At 43.4% G+C, this 14962-nt stretch overlaps 2 protein-coding genes across 2 annotated transcripts in view; one reads left to right on the forward strand and one right to left on the reverse strand.

The window, feature by feature from the left end:
* Window positions 1-6604, reverse strand: part of CFAP57 (cilia and flagella associated protein 57) — a 77067-nt gene extending 70463 nt beyond the window's left edge. Inside the window, exons 1-2 of the mRNA XM_033836622.2 lie at window positions 6509-6604; window positions 6108-6284 (exon numbers count right to left, since the gene is read on the reverse strand). Coding sequence (XP_033692513.1) covers window positions 6108-6264 — 157 coding nt within the window. The 5' untranslated portion in view covers window positions 6265-6284; window positions 6509-6604. The remainder of the gene's footprint in view (window positions 1-6107; window positions 6285-6508) is intronic.
* A 114-nt stretch (window positions 6605-6718) lies between these two features.
* On the forward strand, window positions 6719-13429 carry EBNA1BP2 (EBNA1 binding protein 2). The gene is made up of 9 exons (XM_033836632.2): window positions 6719-6913; window positions 6997-7080; window positions 7284-7453; window positions 8053-8176; window positions 9249-9338; window positions 10979-11054; window positions 11288-11381; window positions 12953-13115; window positions 13254-13429. The coding sequence occupies exons 1-9, from the start codon at window positions 6848-6850 to the stop codon at window positions 13302-13304; spliced, it is 918 nt and encodes a 305-aa protein (XP_033692523.1). The 5' UTR covers window positions 6719-6847; the 3' UTR covers window positions 13305-13429.
* The last annotated feature ends 1533 nt before the right edge of the window (window positions 13430-14962 follow it).

Below are 14962 nucleotides of genomic sequence, written 5' to 3' on the forward strand. Positions count from 1 at the left end.
GAGCTAGGGGCCATGGTGAAGGTCACGTCCACTGTTTTTCACTGAAAATAGCCCATGCGAATATTTCTGATTTAATCATGCTTATTTGCTTTCAGTTTTTTATGATTTCTTATTTATTTATTTATTTGCACTGAAGTCTTTAATCCATCTCAGGTTCATGATGATTCCCCTTTCCCAAACATCAATACCTAACTGGTTATCCCAGCACTAATTACTAATGCCACCTTTATGTTGTATTAAATTCATTTATCCATTGTGTTCATTTATGTGTGTATTACTGGGTTCTGGGATATTTATACTAGGACTAGCTTATTTTTGTAATCATATCCTTATCATGTGTTTGGATAGTTGGCAAAGTAGGCTCTTAAGGAAAGAGGGAGAAAAAGGAAATGATAAATTCTATTCTGGATATATTGTGTGTGAGGTACATACTGCAGAACTTTCAGGTAAAGAGGTCTAGCAGGCAGCTGGATATGATGAAAGCTGGGGGAGATGTTTGGACTGAAATATAGATTTGAGATAAAAGTCATGGGGCTATAAGATATTGATGAAAGAAATAAAAGATGACACAAACAGATGGAGAGACATATTATGTTCTTGGATTGGAAGAATCAATATTGTGAAAATGACTATACTACCCAAAGGAATCTACAGATTCAATGCAATCCCCATCAAATTACCAATGGCATTTTTCACAGAATTAGAACTGAAAATGTTTACAATTTGTATGGAAACACAAAAGACCACAAATAGTCAAAGCAATCTTGAGGAAGAAAAACGGAGCTGGAGGAATCAGGCTCCCTGACTTCAGACTATATTACAAAGCTACAGTCATCAAAACAGTATGGTACTGGCACAAAAACAGAAATATAGATCAATGGAACAGGATAGAAAGTCCAGAGATAAACCCATGCACTTATGGTCACCTAATCTATGGCAAAGGAGGCAAGAATATACAATGGAGAAAAGACAGGCTCTTCAATAATTGGTGCTGGGAAAACTGGAGAGTTACATGTAAAGGAATGAAATTAGAACACACCCTAACACTATACACAAATATAAACTCAAAATGGATTAAAGACCTAAATGTAAGGCTGGATACTAAAAAACTTTTAGAGGAAAACATAGGGAGAACACTTCTGACATAAATTGCAACAAAATCTTTTTCAATCCACCTCCTAGAGTAATGAAAATAAAAACAAAAATAAACAAATGGGACCTAATTAAACTTAAAAGCTTTTGCACAGCAAAGGAAACCATAAACAAAAAGAAAAGAAAACCCTCAGAATGGGAGAAAATATTTGCAAATGAAACAGCCAACAAGGGATTAATCTCCAAAATATATAAACAGCAGCTCAACATCAAAAAAACAAACAACCCAATCAAAAAATGGGTGGAAGATCTAAATAGACATTTCTTCAAAGACATACAGATGGCCAAGAGGCACATGAAAAGCTGCTCAACATCACTAATTATTAGAGAAATGCAAATCAAAACTACAGTGAGGTATCACCTCACACCAGTCAGAATGGCCATCATCAAAAAATCTGCAAACAATAAATGCTGGAGAGGGTGTAGAGAAAAAGGAACCCTCTTGCACTGTTGGTGGAAATGTAAATTGATACAGCCACTATGGAGAACAGTATGGAGGTTCCTTAAAAAGCTAAAAATAGAACTACCATATGACCCAGCAATCCCACTGCTGGGCATATACCCTGAGAAAACCATAATTCTAAAAGAGTCATGTACCACAATGTTCATTGCAGCTTTATTTACAGTAGCCAGGACATGGAAGCAACCTAAGTGTCCATCGACAGATGAATGGATAAAGAAGATGTGGTGCATATATACAATGGAATATTACTCAGCCATAAAAAGAAACGAAATTGAGTTATTGGTAGTGAGGTGGATGGACCTAGAGTCTGTCATACAGAGTGAAGTCAGAAAGAGAAAAACAAATACCGTATGCTAACACATATATATGGAATCTAGAAAAAGAAAAAATGGCTCTGAAGAACTGAAGAAGGACAGGACAAGAATAAAGACGCAGATGTAGATAATGGACTTGAGGACACAGGGAGGTGGAAGGGTAAGCTGGGACGAAGTGAGAGAGTGGCATGAACATATATACACTACCAAATGTAAAATAGATAGCTAGTGGGAAGCAGCCGCATAGCACAGGGAGATCAGCCCGGTGCTTTGTGACCACCTAGAGGGGTGGGATAGGGAGGGTGGGTGGGAGACGCAAGAGGCAGGAGATATGGGGATGTATGTATACATATAGCTGATTCACTTTGTTATACAGCAGAAACTAACACATCATTGTAAAGCAATTATACCCCAATAAAGATGTTAAAAAATAATCTGCAAACAATAAACGCTGGAGAGGGTGTGGAGAGAAGGAACCCTCCTACACTGTTGGTGGGAATGCAAACTGTTACAGCCAGTATGGAGAACAGTACGGAGGTTCCTTAAAAAACTGAAAATAGAATTACCATATGATCCAGCAATCCCACCCTGGGCATATAATTGGAGAAAACCATAACTGGAAAAGATATATGCACCTCAATGTTCACTGTAGCACTATCACAATAGCCAAGGCATGGAAGTAACCTAAATGTCTATAGATAGAGGAATGGATAAAGAAGATGTGGTGCATATATACAATGGAATATTACTCATCCATAAAAAAGAACAAAATAATGCCATTTGCTGCAACATGGATGGACCTATAGATTCTCATACTGAATGAAATAAGTCAGATAGAGAAAGATAAATACCATATGATATCGCTTATATGTGGAATCTAAAAAAAGGCTACAAATGAACTTATCTATAAAACTGAAATAGAGTTACAGATATAGAAAATAAACTTATGGTTACTGAGGGGTAAGGCAGAGGGAGGGATCATTTGGAAGACTGGGATTGATATATACACACCACTATATATAAAATAGATAACTAATAAGGACCTACTGTATAGCACAGGGAACTCCACTCAGTACTCTGTATTGGCCTATATGGGAAAAGAATCTAAACAAGAGTGGATATATGTATTTGTATAACAGATTCACTTTGCTGTACACCTGAAACTAACACAACATTGTAAATCAATTATACCCCAGTAAAAATTTAAAAAAAGAAAGGAAAGTGTAGAAACAAGAAGGAACAGTTAACAGAAAGTTGGTATACAAACAAACACTGTATAAAACAATAAAAGAAATATTTACTTTTGGCCTTCAGAAAAAAATTTTTTAAAAAGTCACGGCGTGGAGTTTAAAGTGTGCACATAGATGAGATTGCCTGGAGGACGGAAAGGGCAACAGTTCACTCCCTCCTCTGCGCTTTTGTACCAGGGCTGTACCTGGCCTAGCAGGTGTGCTGCTCATTTACATAGTCCCGCTCATTTGAATACCTACCTGTCCCCACTACAATACTGAGAGCTCCTGGTCTGGCTTTCTTGCTTATTCATTCTTTCAATCACCAGCGCCTGCCACCAATATACGCTGACTGCAGAGTCTGTAAATGCTTTCTCATTGTTTTAACCCAGTCAGTGACTGATTCCTCCTTGAAATACGTTCACCTCTCGCATGGATTTCCTCTTATCTTTCTGGCTACTCCTCCAAAGACTCTTTTGCAGGTTGTTCCTCATTTCCCTGGTACTATATGTAGGAGGGCCCCAGAGCCCAATCTTTCACCTTCTCTTTCATAAACATATTCACTCCCTGGGGGATCCAATCCATTCTAAGGACCTAATATTTCACCTCCATGCTGATGACCCTCAAATTTCTATCACCAGCCTGGACTTCTCTCTCTCTTGAACCCAATCCTGACATCAAAGTTCTTGCTTAGGATCCCATCTGCATATTTAGCAGGCATCTCAGTCTTCCCATGTCAAAAGCTAACCTCCTGATACGCTCCACAAAGCCTGCTCATTCTGAAGTCTTTCCTGCTTCAGTTAGCAGCAACTCCATCCTTCTGGTTGCTCAGGCCAAAACCCTTGCTTTTTCCTTTTCTCTTCCACCTACATCAGGTCTATGAGGAAACCTGTCACCTTCACCTTCAAAATACAGGCAGGCTTTGATCTCTTTTCACCACCCTATTGCCTGCCACCTGCTGCGAGCCACCATGTTCTCTCAGCTGGATTATATTAATAGCAATAGTCTCTCAGCTGGTCTCCTGCTTCCTCCCTTGCCCCTCCTTAAATCTATTCTCTGTACAGTAGCCAGAAGGAACCTGTTGAAACATAAGTCAGATCATGTCACTCTGCTCAGAATCCTCCCTCCCTGCCCGCCCCCACCCCCCCCCCACCCCCGCTGGCTTCTCACTTCACTCAGAGTAGAAGCCCTTGACCTCAAAGCCCATGTGACGTTGCTCCCATTACTCTGCCTCACCTCTCACTCCTCCTCCATTTACTCCACTCCAGCCACACTGGCCTCCTTGCCATTCCCCTAACACACTCAGCACCCTCCTAACCCAGAGCCTAACAGGTGAGAGGCAAATGTGTACAGCACCAAAGAGACAATACAGGAGAATAAGCTTGGGGCAAGGGATGACTCCTTAACAAGACACAAAAGGAAAGGTTGACACGTTTGACTTCATTAAAACTAAGAATTTCTGCCCATCATACCATAAGGAGGAAGAAAACACAAGCCTCAAACTGGGAGAAATTATTTGTTATATATATATATATATATATATATATATATATATATATATATATATGACAAAGGATTAGCATAAACTATAAAGTGTGCCCATAAATCAGTAAGAAAATTACCCCCAAAAACACAGAATATGGATAAAAGACTTAAGACGTTTCACAGAATGAGTAGCCCCTTAACTGTGTGAAAAGTTATTCGTCCTCATTTGTACTAGATAAATGCACATTAAAACCACAATAAGATACCCTTTCTCAAGCATCAGATGAGCAAAAATTAGGAAGTAGAAACTAGAAAGATAGCGAAGGGGGGTGAGGTTGTGGAGGAATGGCAGTGTGAATTGGTACTGCCACATTACCCAGTAATTTTAGTCCTGGTGTGTGCCCTGGAGAATCTCTGCACAAGTGGATGAGTACACATGTGCAAGAATGTTTATAGTGGCATCATTTGAAATAGCAAAAAAAGTTCATTCCCAAATGTCCATCAACACTAGAATGGATAAATATACTTCAGAATTAGAGTCCTATGAGTAATAAAATGAACTCAATATGTATCAAGATGCATGAATGTCAAAAGTATGTCGTTGAAAAAAAGAAGCAAGTCACAGAATACATACACTATGGTTACATTTATATAAAGTTGGTGAAGAGCACAAACAAAAAGGATACCTTACATAAGGCCACACAGATAGAGATGTGGTAAAATTACGTAGAGAAATAAGGGAATAATTACAAAGTCCAGGATGGAGTGAGAGTCTGCATGTCTGAGAAGAATGAAGTCAGGGAGAAACACTGGAACTGGTAATGTTCTATTTACTCTCCTGTTGGTGGGTTCACAGATCTTCATTTTATTATAGTTCTTTAAATATTACATATATGTAGTGCACAGTCTTTTGTATGCAAGTCACAATAAAATATGTTGAGTGCAAAAAAGAGTGGAAAAAGAGAGTAGGTGGTTAAGCTGTGGAAATCATGTATATTATTAGCAGCACCAATGAGAACGAAACCAAATGTTACAGTATACAGACAGTTATGTGTGACTTGGGCTGAAATCTCCAGTGTCTTCACCATACATGGGTTCAAAAGGTGCTGTCATGAAAGTGGTGTACTCTGGAAAACTGTTAGAAAACTCAAAAAGTGGCCCTGGTGACGACAAAGACAATGATATTGAAGATGCATGAAACTCTTTAAAAGAATTTTGTTCATTAAATCACAGTGAAAAGAAGTACTTTTAAATTAACATGATTTTACATGTGATTTTAACTATGTATGTGTGATTCATTAATCTATACATTAAATAAGGCAAGTAGACATGTATTTCTTCTACATTTATAGAATTATATATATATTCAAGTTGGCCAAAAAAGTTTCCTTTCAATCGTCGTGTCGGTATTATGGGGTTATATTTGGCATACACGGTTATGTGTCAGATTGGAAAGGGTTTTACCTGGAATGAATTTTTGCCACTTCTGATCCACATTGTACTTCACACAGTGATTTCCTGAAGGAAATATAATGATCTGTTCATCGAAGAAGAACACATTGTTGGACACGTGGGATCGAAGACCAAAAACATGCAGCGACTGAGCTACCACAGTGGACATGGTCCCAGTAAGGAGTTTCGCTAAAGATGCAGCGCAGCTGTTGAGCGTGGAGAAGCGCGTCACCCCGCCCACATTACCGTCCCCGCCCCCGACACACGCCCCTAGATCCTCCCCCGGACTCCTCCTCCGCCCCCTCCCCCCAGCAATCTTCTCCCGCGCGCCCGACCCCGCTCCTGCGTCTCCTCTTTCCTTTGGCCTTCGTGGCTTCCTGCTCCTCCGGACGACCCCGAGGGACCCTTCCCACCTGTCGCTTCTGCTCTCTGGATCACCAGAGCACGCGTGTATACAGGGTACTACGCCTACGGATCCCAAGCAACGCGGCACTCACAGACGCCGGAGCGGTTCCTATAGCAACGGGAAACCGGAAGTGTGTCAGCAGCCGGAAGCGGAACTCCGATCAGAAAGTTCAGCTGCCTCTGGGGGCTGTCGGGAGCTGGTGTTGTTCGAGTCCACGTGGAGCAGCGGGCGGGAGGGCAGGGGGCTGAAAGCGGGCGGCGGCGGCGACGAGGGGAGCCCTTTTCCAGGCGCGGGGGCCTCGGGCTCCTTCGCTTCCTCCGGCAGGTGTGGACGTGCGTGCTGCGAGATGGACACTCCCCCGCTCTCAGATTCGGACTCGGATTCTGACGACCCGCTTGTCACAGACAGAGAGGTAGGTGTCATCCGAGCTCGTGGGGCTGCGCGCAGGAGAGGGGTCCTCACTCCCCGGTACTGACCGCCGATCGTGCCCTGTAGTTGCAGGAGGCGTTTTCCCGAGGGCTTCTGAAGCCAGGCCTCAACGTGGTGCTAGAGGGGCCGAAGAAGGCCGTGAACGACGTGGTGAGCTCGGGCGCCCGGTTGGAGGGTGCTGGACTTGGGATGCGCGCGAGGCACCGTTGTGCTCGGGAGGCTGCGTTCTAGTCCCAGGAAAGACACAACCTGCGTATTGCCAAGAGGGTCAACTACCTGTCGGGGTCTTGGGGGTTAGCTCTTCTTCCACTGGCCTGTTACTGTCTTGCGAGCTTAGTGTCTGAATTTTCTAGAATGGCCTGAAGCAGTGTTTGGCTGAATTCAAGCGGGATCTGGAATGGGTTGAAAGGCTTGATGTGACCCTGGGTCCGGTACCGGCAATCCGTGGACCGCAGGCAACATCTCAGAACAAGGATCAGAAAGCTGTTGATCCAGAAGATGACTTTCAGCGTGAGATGAGCTTGTATGTGTGTTTTCAAATGTGGCAGAGGTTGTGGGTTCTTGTGCTGGAGAGGGGGAAGCCGTGGGCCCGTACTCCTCAGAGGTGTCGTAGGCCGGGGTGTAGGGAGGAAGTCTTCTTTGGACTGAAGAGCTAGGAGATTCTCCCTGGTTGAGAGAAGAGACCCTTTGTCCAGCAATCAGAATTTAAAGTACAGTTTATTTTCAAATACCCAGTTTTAAAGTTTGTGTGTGTGTGCAGTTAATTATTAGAACAAAAATTTGCTTATGGAAGAGGTCCTTATATGGGCTTTTCTTAGTGACCACATAAGAATGTATAATTGGCATTTGTTTGTAAGTTAATGGGCACTTCTAAAGTGGTCATTCTCTTAAACTACTAATTTATTTTTAGCAATACTCCCCACTCCTTTTAAAAAGAGTGTACATCTCAATTTCTCCCATTAAGTTAATGAGGTTTTATGACTGTTTTTGTTTGTGTGTGTGTTCTTGCTGGTGGAGGTCAGATGTTGAGAGTCCTGACCTTGGCTGCCTCATGAGAGCAGTGAAAAGGATGTAAGGCCTCTCTCCCTTAGCTTATTTTACACTTTTGTCCTACATCCTCAGCTACAGTCAGGCCCAGGCAGCAGTGCTTGCAGTATTGCCCCGCCTCCATCAGCTCAAAGTCCCTACCAAGCGGCCCATGGATTATTTTGCAGAGATGGCCAAGACTGATCAGCAGATGCAGAAGGTGAGAAACAGAAATGGTTTTCTGTGGATAGCTGAGGCGTTGTACTTAAGTGTATTCAGCTGGCTTATCTCCTTTAACATTTACACATAGGCATAAGTCCACTGATAGGGAATGGGTTGTCAGTGGACAATTATTATCTCAGTTATCTACATCAGATTCGTGCCAATCACCACCAGTTGGATAAATGTAAGGGTGACATTTTCCTAATTTAAACAGTTAAGGGGAGGAAAGTACTGTAAGAAGTGTGGTCCCTGAAGTAAAGATGGCCTTTATGCATTTCCTAACTGGCTTGGTCATGGCATGATGCGTGGAAAAGACAATAGTTCTTTCCTGCCAATGCCTGGGGGCAGCACTATAACTGGTAGACAGTTACCTTTCTCTGGGCCTCAGTGTTCCTCTTCTGTAAAATGAAGGATTAATATATGGCTCAGATTTGATATAATTTAGAGTTAGGTAGAATTTGCCCTCATTCAACTTTGGGAGGCAGAGAATTACCAACATCTAATCCAAGATATACCTAAATAATTCCCTTGGGTCTCAAGCTGGATTTTCTTTTCTCAGTGTACTCAGGGAAGCTAATCTAGAGACGAGCCCAGACCCATCTCTGCACATTCAAACTGACAACTGCTCATCCTTTAACTGAAATGTGTATGTTTAATGCATGCTGCTAGGTACCTGATATCTGTTTGAGCTTTTATTGTGTATGTGGTGTATTGGAGAAGGGGGCTGAAGCTGCACATTCTGCTGACAGTAGGGACGGAGAGAAGTTAGTCTTCTCTCCTGGTACCATGCCATTTTGCGTAATGGATCAAACAGCACACCGGGAGGAGGGAGGTCGCTTTGATATTCTGGTTGCAAGGCTGAGACTTTTGGTGTCTTGGACAAAGTGGTCAGCCTTTGGGACTTATTGTCCTTGTGTGTAGAACGCAGGGCTTGGAGTAGATGATTCACAAGGTCCCTTTGAGCCCCATGGTTTGCAGAGCTGGAAGTAACTGCTCCCTGCTGCAGTGCATCCTAAGCAGCGGTCATCCCAATTTCAAATAACATAAGCTGATAATATTTTGTGTTTTAGATTCGACAGAAGCTGCAGGCTAAACAGGTCGCCATGGAGAGGTCGGAAAAGGCTAAGCAGCTGCGAGCACTTAGGAAATACGGAAAGAAGGTGGGAAGGAAAAGGAGCGGGGTTGGGATGGGGCCGAGTGTGTTTGTCAGTAGATTGCTTGGTCTGCGTTGGTTCTGTGCCGCGTGTGTGTTCCATCGTGTGTTTACTGTTTCACAGTGGCATGGGTGCTAGTGTCCGTGAGCACAATCCCTCCTGGACACCTGTGTGTAGCCAGAGGTAGTGTGGTCACTACTGGCAAGTCATGCGCCTCTCTGGGCTGCAGTTTGCACACCAGTACATCAGAGAACTGGGTCCAGATCAATGGTTTCCCAACCTGACCTCACAGCACAGTCAACTGGGGAAACTTCAAAACAGATTTCTAGGCTTCGGGAACTCTGGGAATCTGTATGTTTTCATCCCTTGCCCCTAAAGCTTCTGAGATGTCTCCAATACACATCCTGGTTTGAGAATCACTGGCCTAGATGATTATAAAGTCCTTGAAGGAATCAATCATATTATTGATTGTTATCCAATCAGAAAAAATGGCACCAGTATGTTTGAACTGTGACTGAGTTCCGATGTAAAGCCAGAAGGCATATACCATGAAACTTTCCTTGATTTCCTTATTTATTTCATGGTTACCTAAGAAGGAAGATGACAGGAACTAAACTTAGGGTTGTGGGAAGAAATGACTGTGAAGAGGATCAGCATGGGTGTTAAGACCTTGTTAACGTTTTGGACGTAAGCACTTGTGATCTGGGTGCTGAGCTGCCGTCCAGAGTTGCAGTTATTTCCCTGATGGATCCTCAGTAGGGTATGAGCAGATTAGCATCCTGGGCTCTGCACAAGGGCAGCTGTGGATCTATTGGATGGATGTGGTTGGTGGTTGAGATCAACTCAAAGACTTGGGCAATTGGTTTAACATAACTTAAATTATCAAAGGAAAGAATAACTTAGTCGGGTCCATTAGCCCCTTGTTTCTAATGTGAGGAAACCTCAGGGCTGTGTTTCTCAGTGGGGGACAGATCTGCTTACCAGAGAACATTTGGCAATGCTGGAGACAGTTTTGGTCGTCGCGTCCTGGTGGGGAGCGTCCTGTTGGCAGCTAGAGGGCAGGGAGGCTGCTGAACACCCTGCGGTGCCCAGGGCAGGCCGTGCCCCCCCCCACACAGTGATCCTGCCGCAGCTGTCATGGTGTTGAGATGGAGGAGTGCTGCCTTAGAGTTTAATCATCTCTTTTTGTCCTTAAAGCTTTTTTTCTTTGTTTTTCAGGGAGATTGTTTTCTCTGTTGGTACTTTCATGCCTAGCAACAGTAGGTTAGATATTTAATCTGCCCAAATATAATTAGTGGGAGAATTGGATGTAGACATAAACATGATTTGTGCAGTTTTGTAGGCAGGTTGTGTCACGGGGTAAGGGTGCAGACTGCCTGGGTGTGAAGCTCAGCTCCGCGCTTTCTCGTGTGCGACTCAGTCAAGTTGTGTAACCTCTCTGTGCTTCAGTTTCGGGGTCATAAGAATTTCTACTTCACTGGGTGGTTGAGACGAGAAATAGAGACTAGACTCAGAGCTTTGGTGTAGTTGTGGCACACAGTCAGTGCTCAGCGGTGGTGGTAATGTCACAGCGTGGTTACTGAGAGAATGTAGACACTTGTAGTGCCGGCTTGGAGTGGGTTTAACAGTCCTGTGTCCACGTCCAGGTGCAAACAGAGGTTCTTCAGAAGCGGCAGCGGGAGAAAGCACACATGATGAGTGCCATTAAGAAATATCAGAAAGGTGAGTATATTCTCTCCTAAGGCTGCAGAGGAGCAGGGGTCCCTGCTAATTCTAACAAACACATAGTGCTCTAGAGGCTTGATTGATTTGGAACTATTGGACCTAAGGTTTGGGAATGGTGTGGGGAGCAAGATGGGCCTCGTAATACCAATTCCATAAGTAACACCCTTCTTTCGAAGCTTAATCTTTTCTTAAAATGGATGGCGCTGACCAAAGTACTTCTTCACTCCCAGGCTTCTCTGATAAACTGGACTTCCTCGAGGGAGATCAGAAGCCTGTCGCACGGAGCACGAAAGAAGGAGCCAAAGGCCAGCAGATGAAGAAGGGGTATGGGTGCCGGCTTCTGTTTTGGTGGTGGTGCATGCAGGGCCACAGTTCACGGTGTGACCTCAGTGCAGAGAGTGTGGCCACAGCTACAGGCCGTGTGATGGGCCCGTTCAGCCACATCGGTCTTTGAAGTTTAAAATGAGGCGATTTCAGGATTTGGCACATTTTGAGTGAACACTCAGTAGAAGTGGATTCCTCATGTGTGATGGTTAAGTGTACAGACCTAAGGTTCCCATCTGGACTCTGCCACTCATTAGGAGGGTGGCTTTGAGCAGGTTACTTCACCTTTCTAAATGTTAATTTCCTTATCTATGAAAATGAGAAAATTGTAAGTGCCTCTTAATATTAGGAAGATTGAAAGGGATAATGTTGGATATTATTATTGGTTCTTTTCGTTTACCTTTGTGCATTTCTGGACACCCGTCCTGGGGGAAATGGTCATTTCTGTATAATACAGTACATGCTGTGATAGAGGCATTAGATATAGTAGTCTGGAAGCACATTTTAGAAATATGTGACGTGGTCCAGGGGTCAGGGTCAGGTGATGACTTCCTGCAGGAGGGTCCACCTGAGCTTAGTCTGAGGCATGAGTAGGAAGGAATTAACCAGGAGAACGGGAGAGACATGGGGTTTCGGGAAGAAAGAAGAACACTAATGAGCAGAAGCATAGAGATGAGAGCAGCCAGCATTTGGTATCATAGGGACACAGTGTGGGCAAGGAGTGGCGCAGTGTAGCTGGGGGGACCTGGGCCGAGTACAGGGCAGTGTTTCTTGGCCTTGTGAGGAGCCTGGGCTGTATCCAGCAGTCAGTGGGGAGCCGCTGATGGGCTTTATTCAAAATAGCGAGCAGGTCATGTTCATATTTTAAATATTTCAGTGTTGCTCGTGTAAGTGAGGGAGGCGGGGACTGTTACAGAAGTCCAGAGAACAAGATAATGACATAGAAGTGTTAACGGGGGTAGAGAAGAGAAAACGGGTTGAAGAAATATTCAAGAGGTTAAATTAGCAGGTCTCAGTAACTGAGCTGGGTGTAGAAAATGAAAGAAGGAAGAATCAAGGCCCATTCCAGGTTCATAGTGTGGGTGGCTGAGTAGATGGTAGGACCACCAGCCTCAAGTTAGGACATAGATACAGGAGCTGAAACCAGTCTAGAAGGGAGGTGACGTGTGACTTTGGATATGGTGAACTGAGATTCCTGTGGGACGACCAGTTTTAAAATGTATGACACCTGAATGTTAACTGCATTTAATATACTTGAGAGGAATTGAAACAACTGAGGATGATTTAGCAAGATTTACTGTAAGTAGAAAGGTTTCTGAAGATAAGTGGTAAAAGCCACACGATATATCTGGGTCTTTTCCTGATTCTTCCTTTGTTTTCCTGCTTTGGTGGTTAAGATTGTAAAGAGATGAGCTTGCCTGGGGAGTTTGTAGAGTAGAAATGTAGGGCCAAGGATGAGATTCTAGGTACAGTAGTACCTGTACAGATAGGAAACTGAGGGTATTGTTGGGTCATTACATTCATCAGGATTTGCAGTGCTGAGGGTAACGTGTAAGACCGCTTTTTTCCAGGCCCAGTGCCAAGCGACGCTATAAAAACCAGAGGTTTGGTTATGGTGGGAAGAAGAAAGGCTCCAAGTGGAACACTCGTGAGAGCTATGATGATGTATCCGGCTTCCGGGCCAAGATAGCTCATGGCAAGGGCCTCAAGAGGCCTGGAAAGAAAGGATCAAATGTAAGTGAGCCGGGGGCACAGGTGAGGGGCCAGAGCAGCTTCCTCTCCCACCCCGCCCCTCCCCTTCCCTTTCTTTCCTGACCCTGGGGCAGAAGGCCAACTTCTGTGTGAATACACGTGGTGTTTCCTTTTCTGCAGAAGAGACCCGGAAAACGGACAAGAGAGAAAATGAAGAGCAGAACACGCTAGATAAGCAGCATCTTTGTATACAAAGACCAAGAAAAGGGGTGGAGACTTGGGATTTCACAATGCAATTGGATCCCTTCTGTTGGTTTCCTTTTGTAAAAATTCTTTCAATAAACTAAAGAAAAATTTTCAGAGAAATATATATTCTTGGTTAAAAACTCAGGACTAAAAGATTTAGAAGTTACTTTTTACATATTAAATAATGCTGCCATTTATTGATAATAAATAAATGAGCCCTGTTGAAGTTAAAAGCATGGACTCTGGGGCCAGACTGCTCGGTTTGACACCTGGCCCCGCTGCATACTTGCTGCTTGACCTTGGGCAAGTTAATTTTTCTGTGCTTTGTCATCTCCATGTAGACATGATAATAGTATCTACCAAAGAGGGTTCCTTTCAGCATTGAGTTAATATGTGTAAAATGCTTAGGACACTGCCTGCCGTATGAGAGTGTATACCTGCATAGGCTTATTTTGCTGGGTGGGGTGGCTCTCCCTAATGTCTGCTGAGCCATGGTGGTGCATGTTTGAAGCTTCTCCACTGCTGGCTGGGAGCTGTGCACAGGTTGGATGTGGTGGGTGGGCCATGTTTGGGCTTTCCTGTATCTTGAAAGGTGGGAAAGGAAGACAGCTTCCCTGCCCTCCTCTCTCTATTCCAGTTCAGAAGCCATACTTTAAGGAGGCTACAGATATCTGAGAACTCTATATGCTTAGGCAGAAAAAACAACTGATTTTCACATTGTTTCCTTGTAGCATCATTGGGACTTAAAAAAGGATCTCTCTGGTTTCCTATGATATTGAGTTTCTAGAACAAAAAGAAGGAATTTAGTTTTTGTAAACTAATTTCAATGAGCAAAATTCCAAGCAAACAAGTCATGTTCTCAGAAGACCACCATGTTTAACCCTGACCTATTTTGACAGTCTGTACAATGGCAGTGAATGGGGTAACGTATAGTAATTTCAATAAGGAGCCTCAGCTCAGAGACTTTGAATTATATGTGGAACATATTGAGAGCTTTAAGAAAGGTGAACACAGATTGCCAGAGTTCACACTAGTAGGAACAAAAGTAAATTACTGATTTGAGTACTTCTAAAGGTTTTGAAAACAATGTACCTTCTTTCCTTTTTTTTTTCTTTATAGCAAATGGAATCACTTTCCTTAATTTCAGAGGTATACTTTATAGAACTCAGCATTAGCCCTCATACTGCTTTAAAATGCAATTCCATGCATTGAAAGGTAAGTAGGAGCTAGCAGTTCCCACTACCGAGTCCAGGCTGTTCTTGCTTTGCTTTGTTCCAATATACGTGGACTTCAGCTATCAAGGTGCAGTTATAGCAGCTGTGTTCCTCGACAAGACTGTTCATGTTTCAGTTACCAAAGTATTATTAACCAAGTAATTGCAGAAAGTAGAAACTTGCTGCTGGCTCTTCAGTTCATAAACCACTGCATAGAAGAAACATAATGAAGAGTGGCCAAATACCACTGCTTTTGAAGTATGTGGGTGATTGGCCACTGCACACCTGTTATTTAGTTCATGCACAGGTGGCAAGGAGTGCAGTTGTGTTGTCTCATCTCCAGCGATAAACCCACGTGGCGTTTTACAAAAGTAAGTCATTGAAAGAGGGAATTGAGCAACAGATGAAAGTGCAGCAAAGAAATGAAAA

Source organism: Tursiops truncatus, chromosome 1 (assembly GCF_011762595.2).
Source record: "Tursiops truncatus isolate mTurTru1 chromosome 1, mTurTru1.mat.Y, whole genome shotgun sequence".
In the NCBI taxonomy this organism is placed as follows: domain Eukaryota; kingdom Metazoa; phylum Chordata; class Mammalia; order Artiodactyla; family Delphinidae; genus Tursiops; species Tursiops truncatus.

Bases quoted from the DNA above. Each gene is read 5' to 3' on its own strand.
- EBNA1BP2 (XM_033836632.2), top strand. From the start codon at position 6,848: ATGGACACTCCCCCGCTCTCAGATTCGGACTCGGATTCTGACGACCCG. The intron at 6,914-6,996 runs GTAGGTGTCATC...CGTGCCCTGTAG, and splicing joins CGCTTGTCACAGACAGAGAG to TTGCAGGAGGCGTTTTCCCG. The intron at 13,116-13,253 runs GTAAGTGAGCCG...CCTTTTCTGCAG, and splicing joins CTGGAAAGAAAGGATCAAAT to AAGAGACCCGGAAAACGGAC.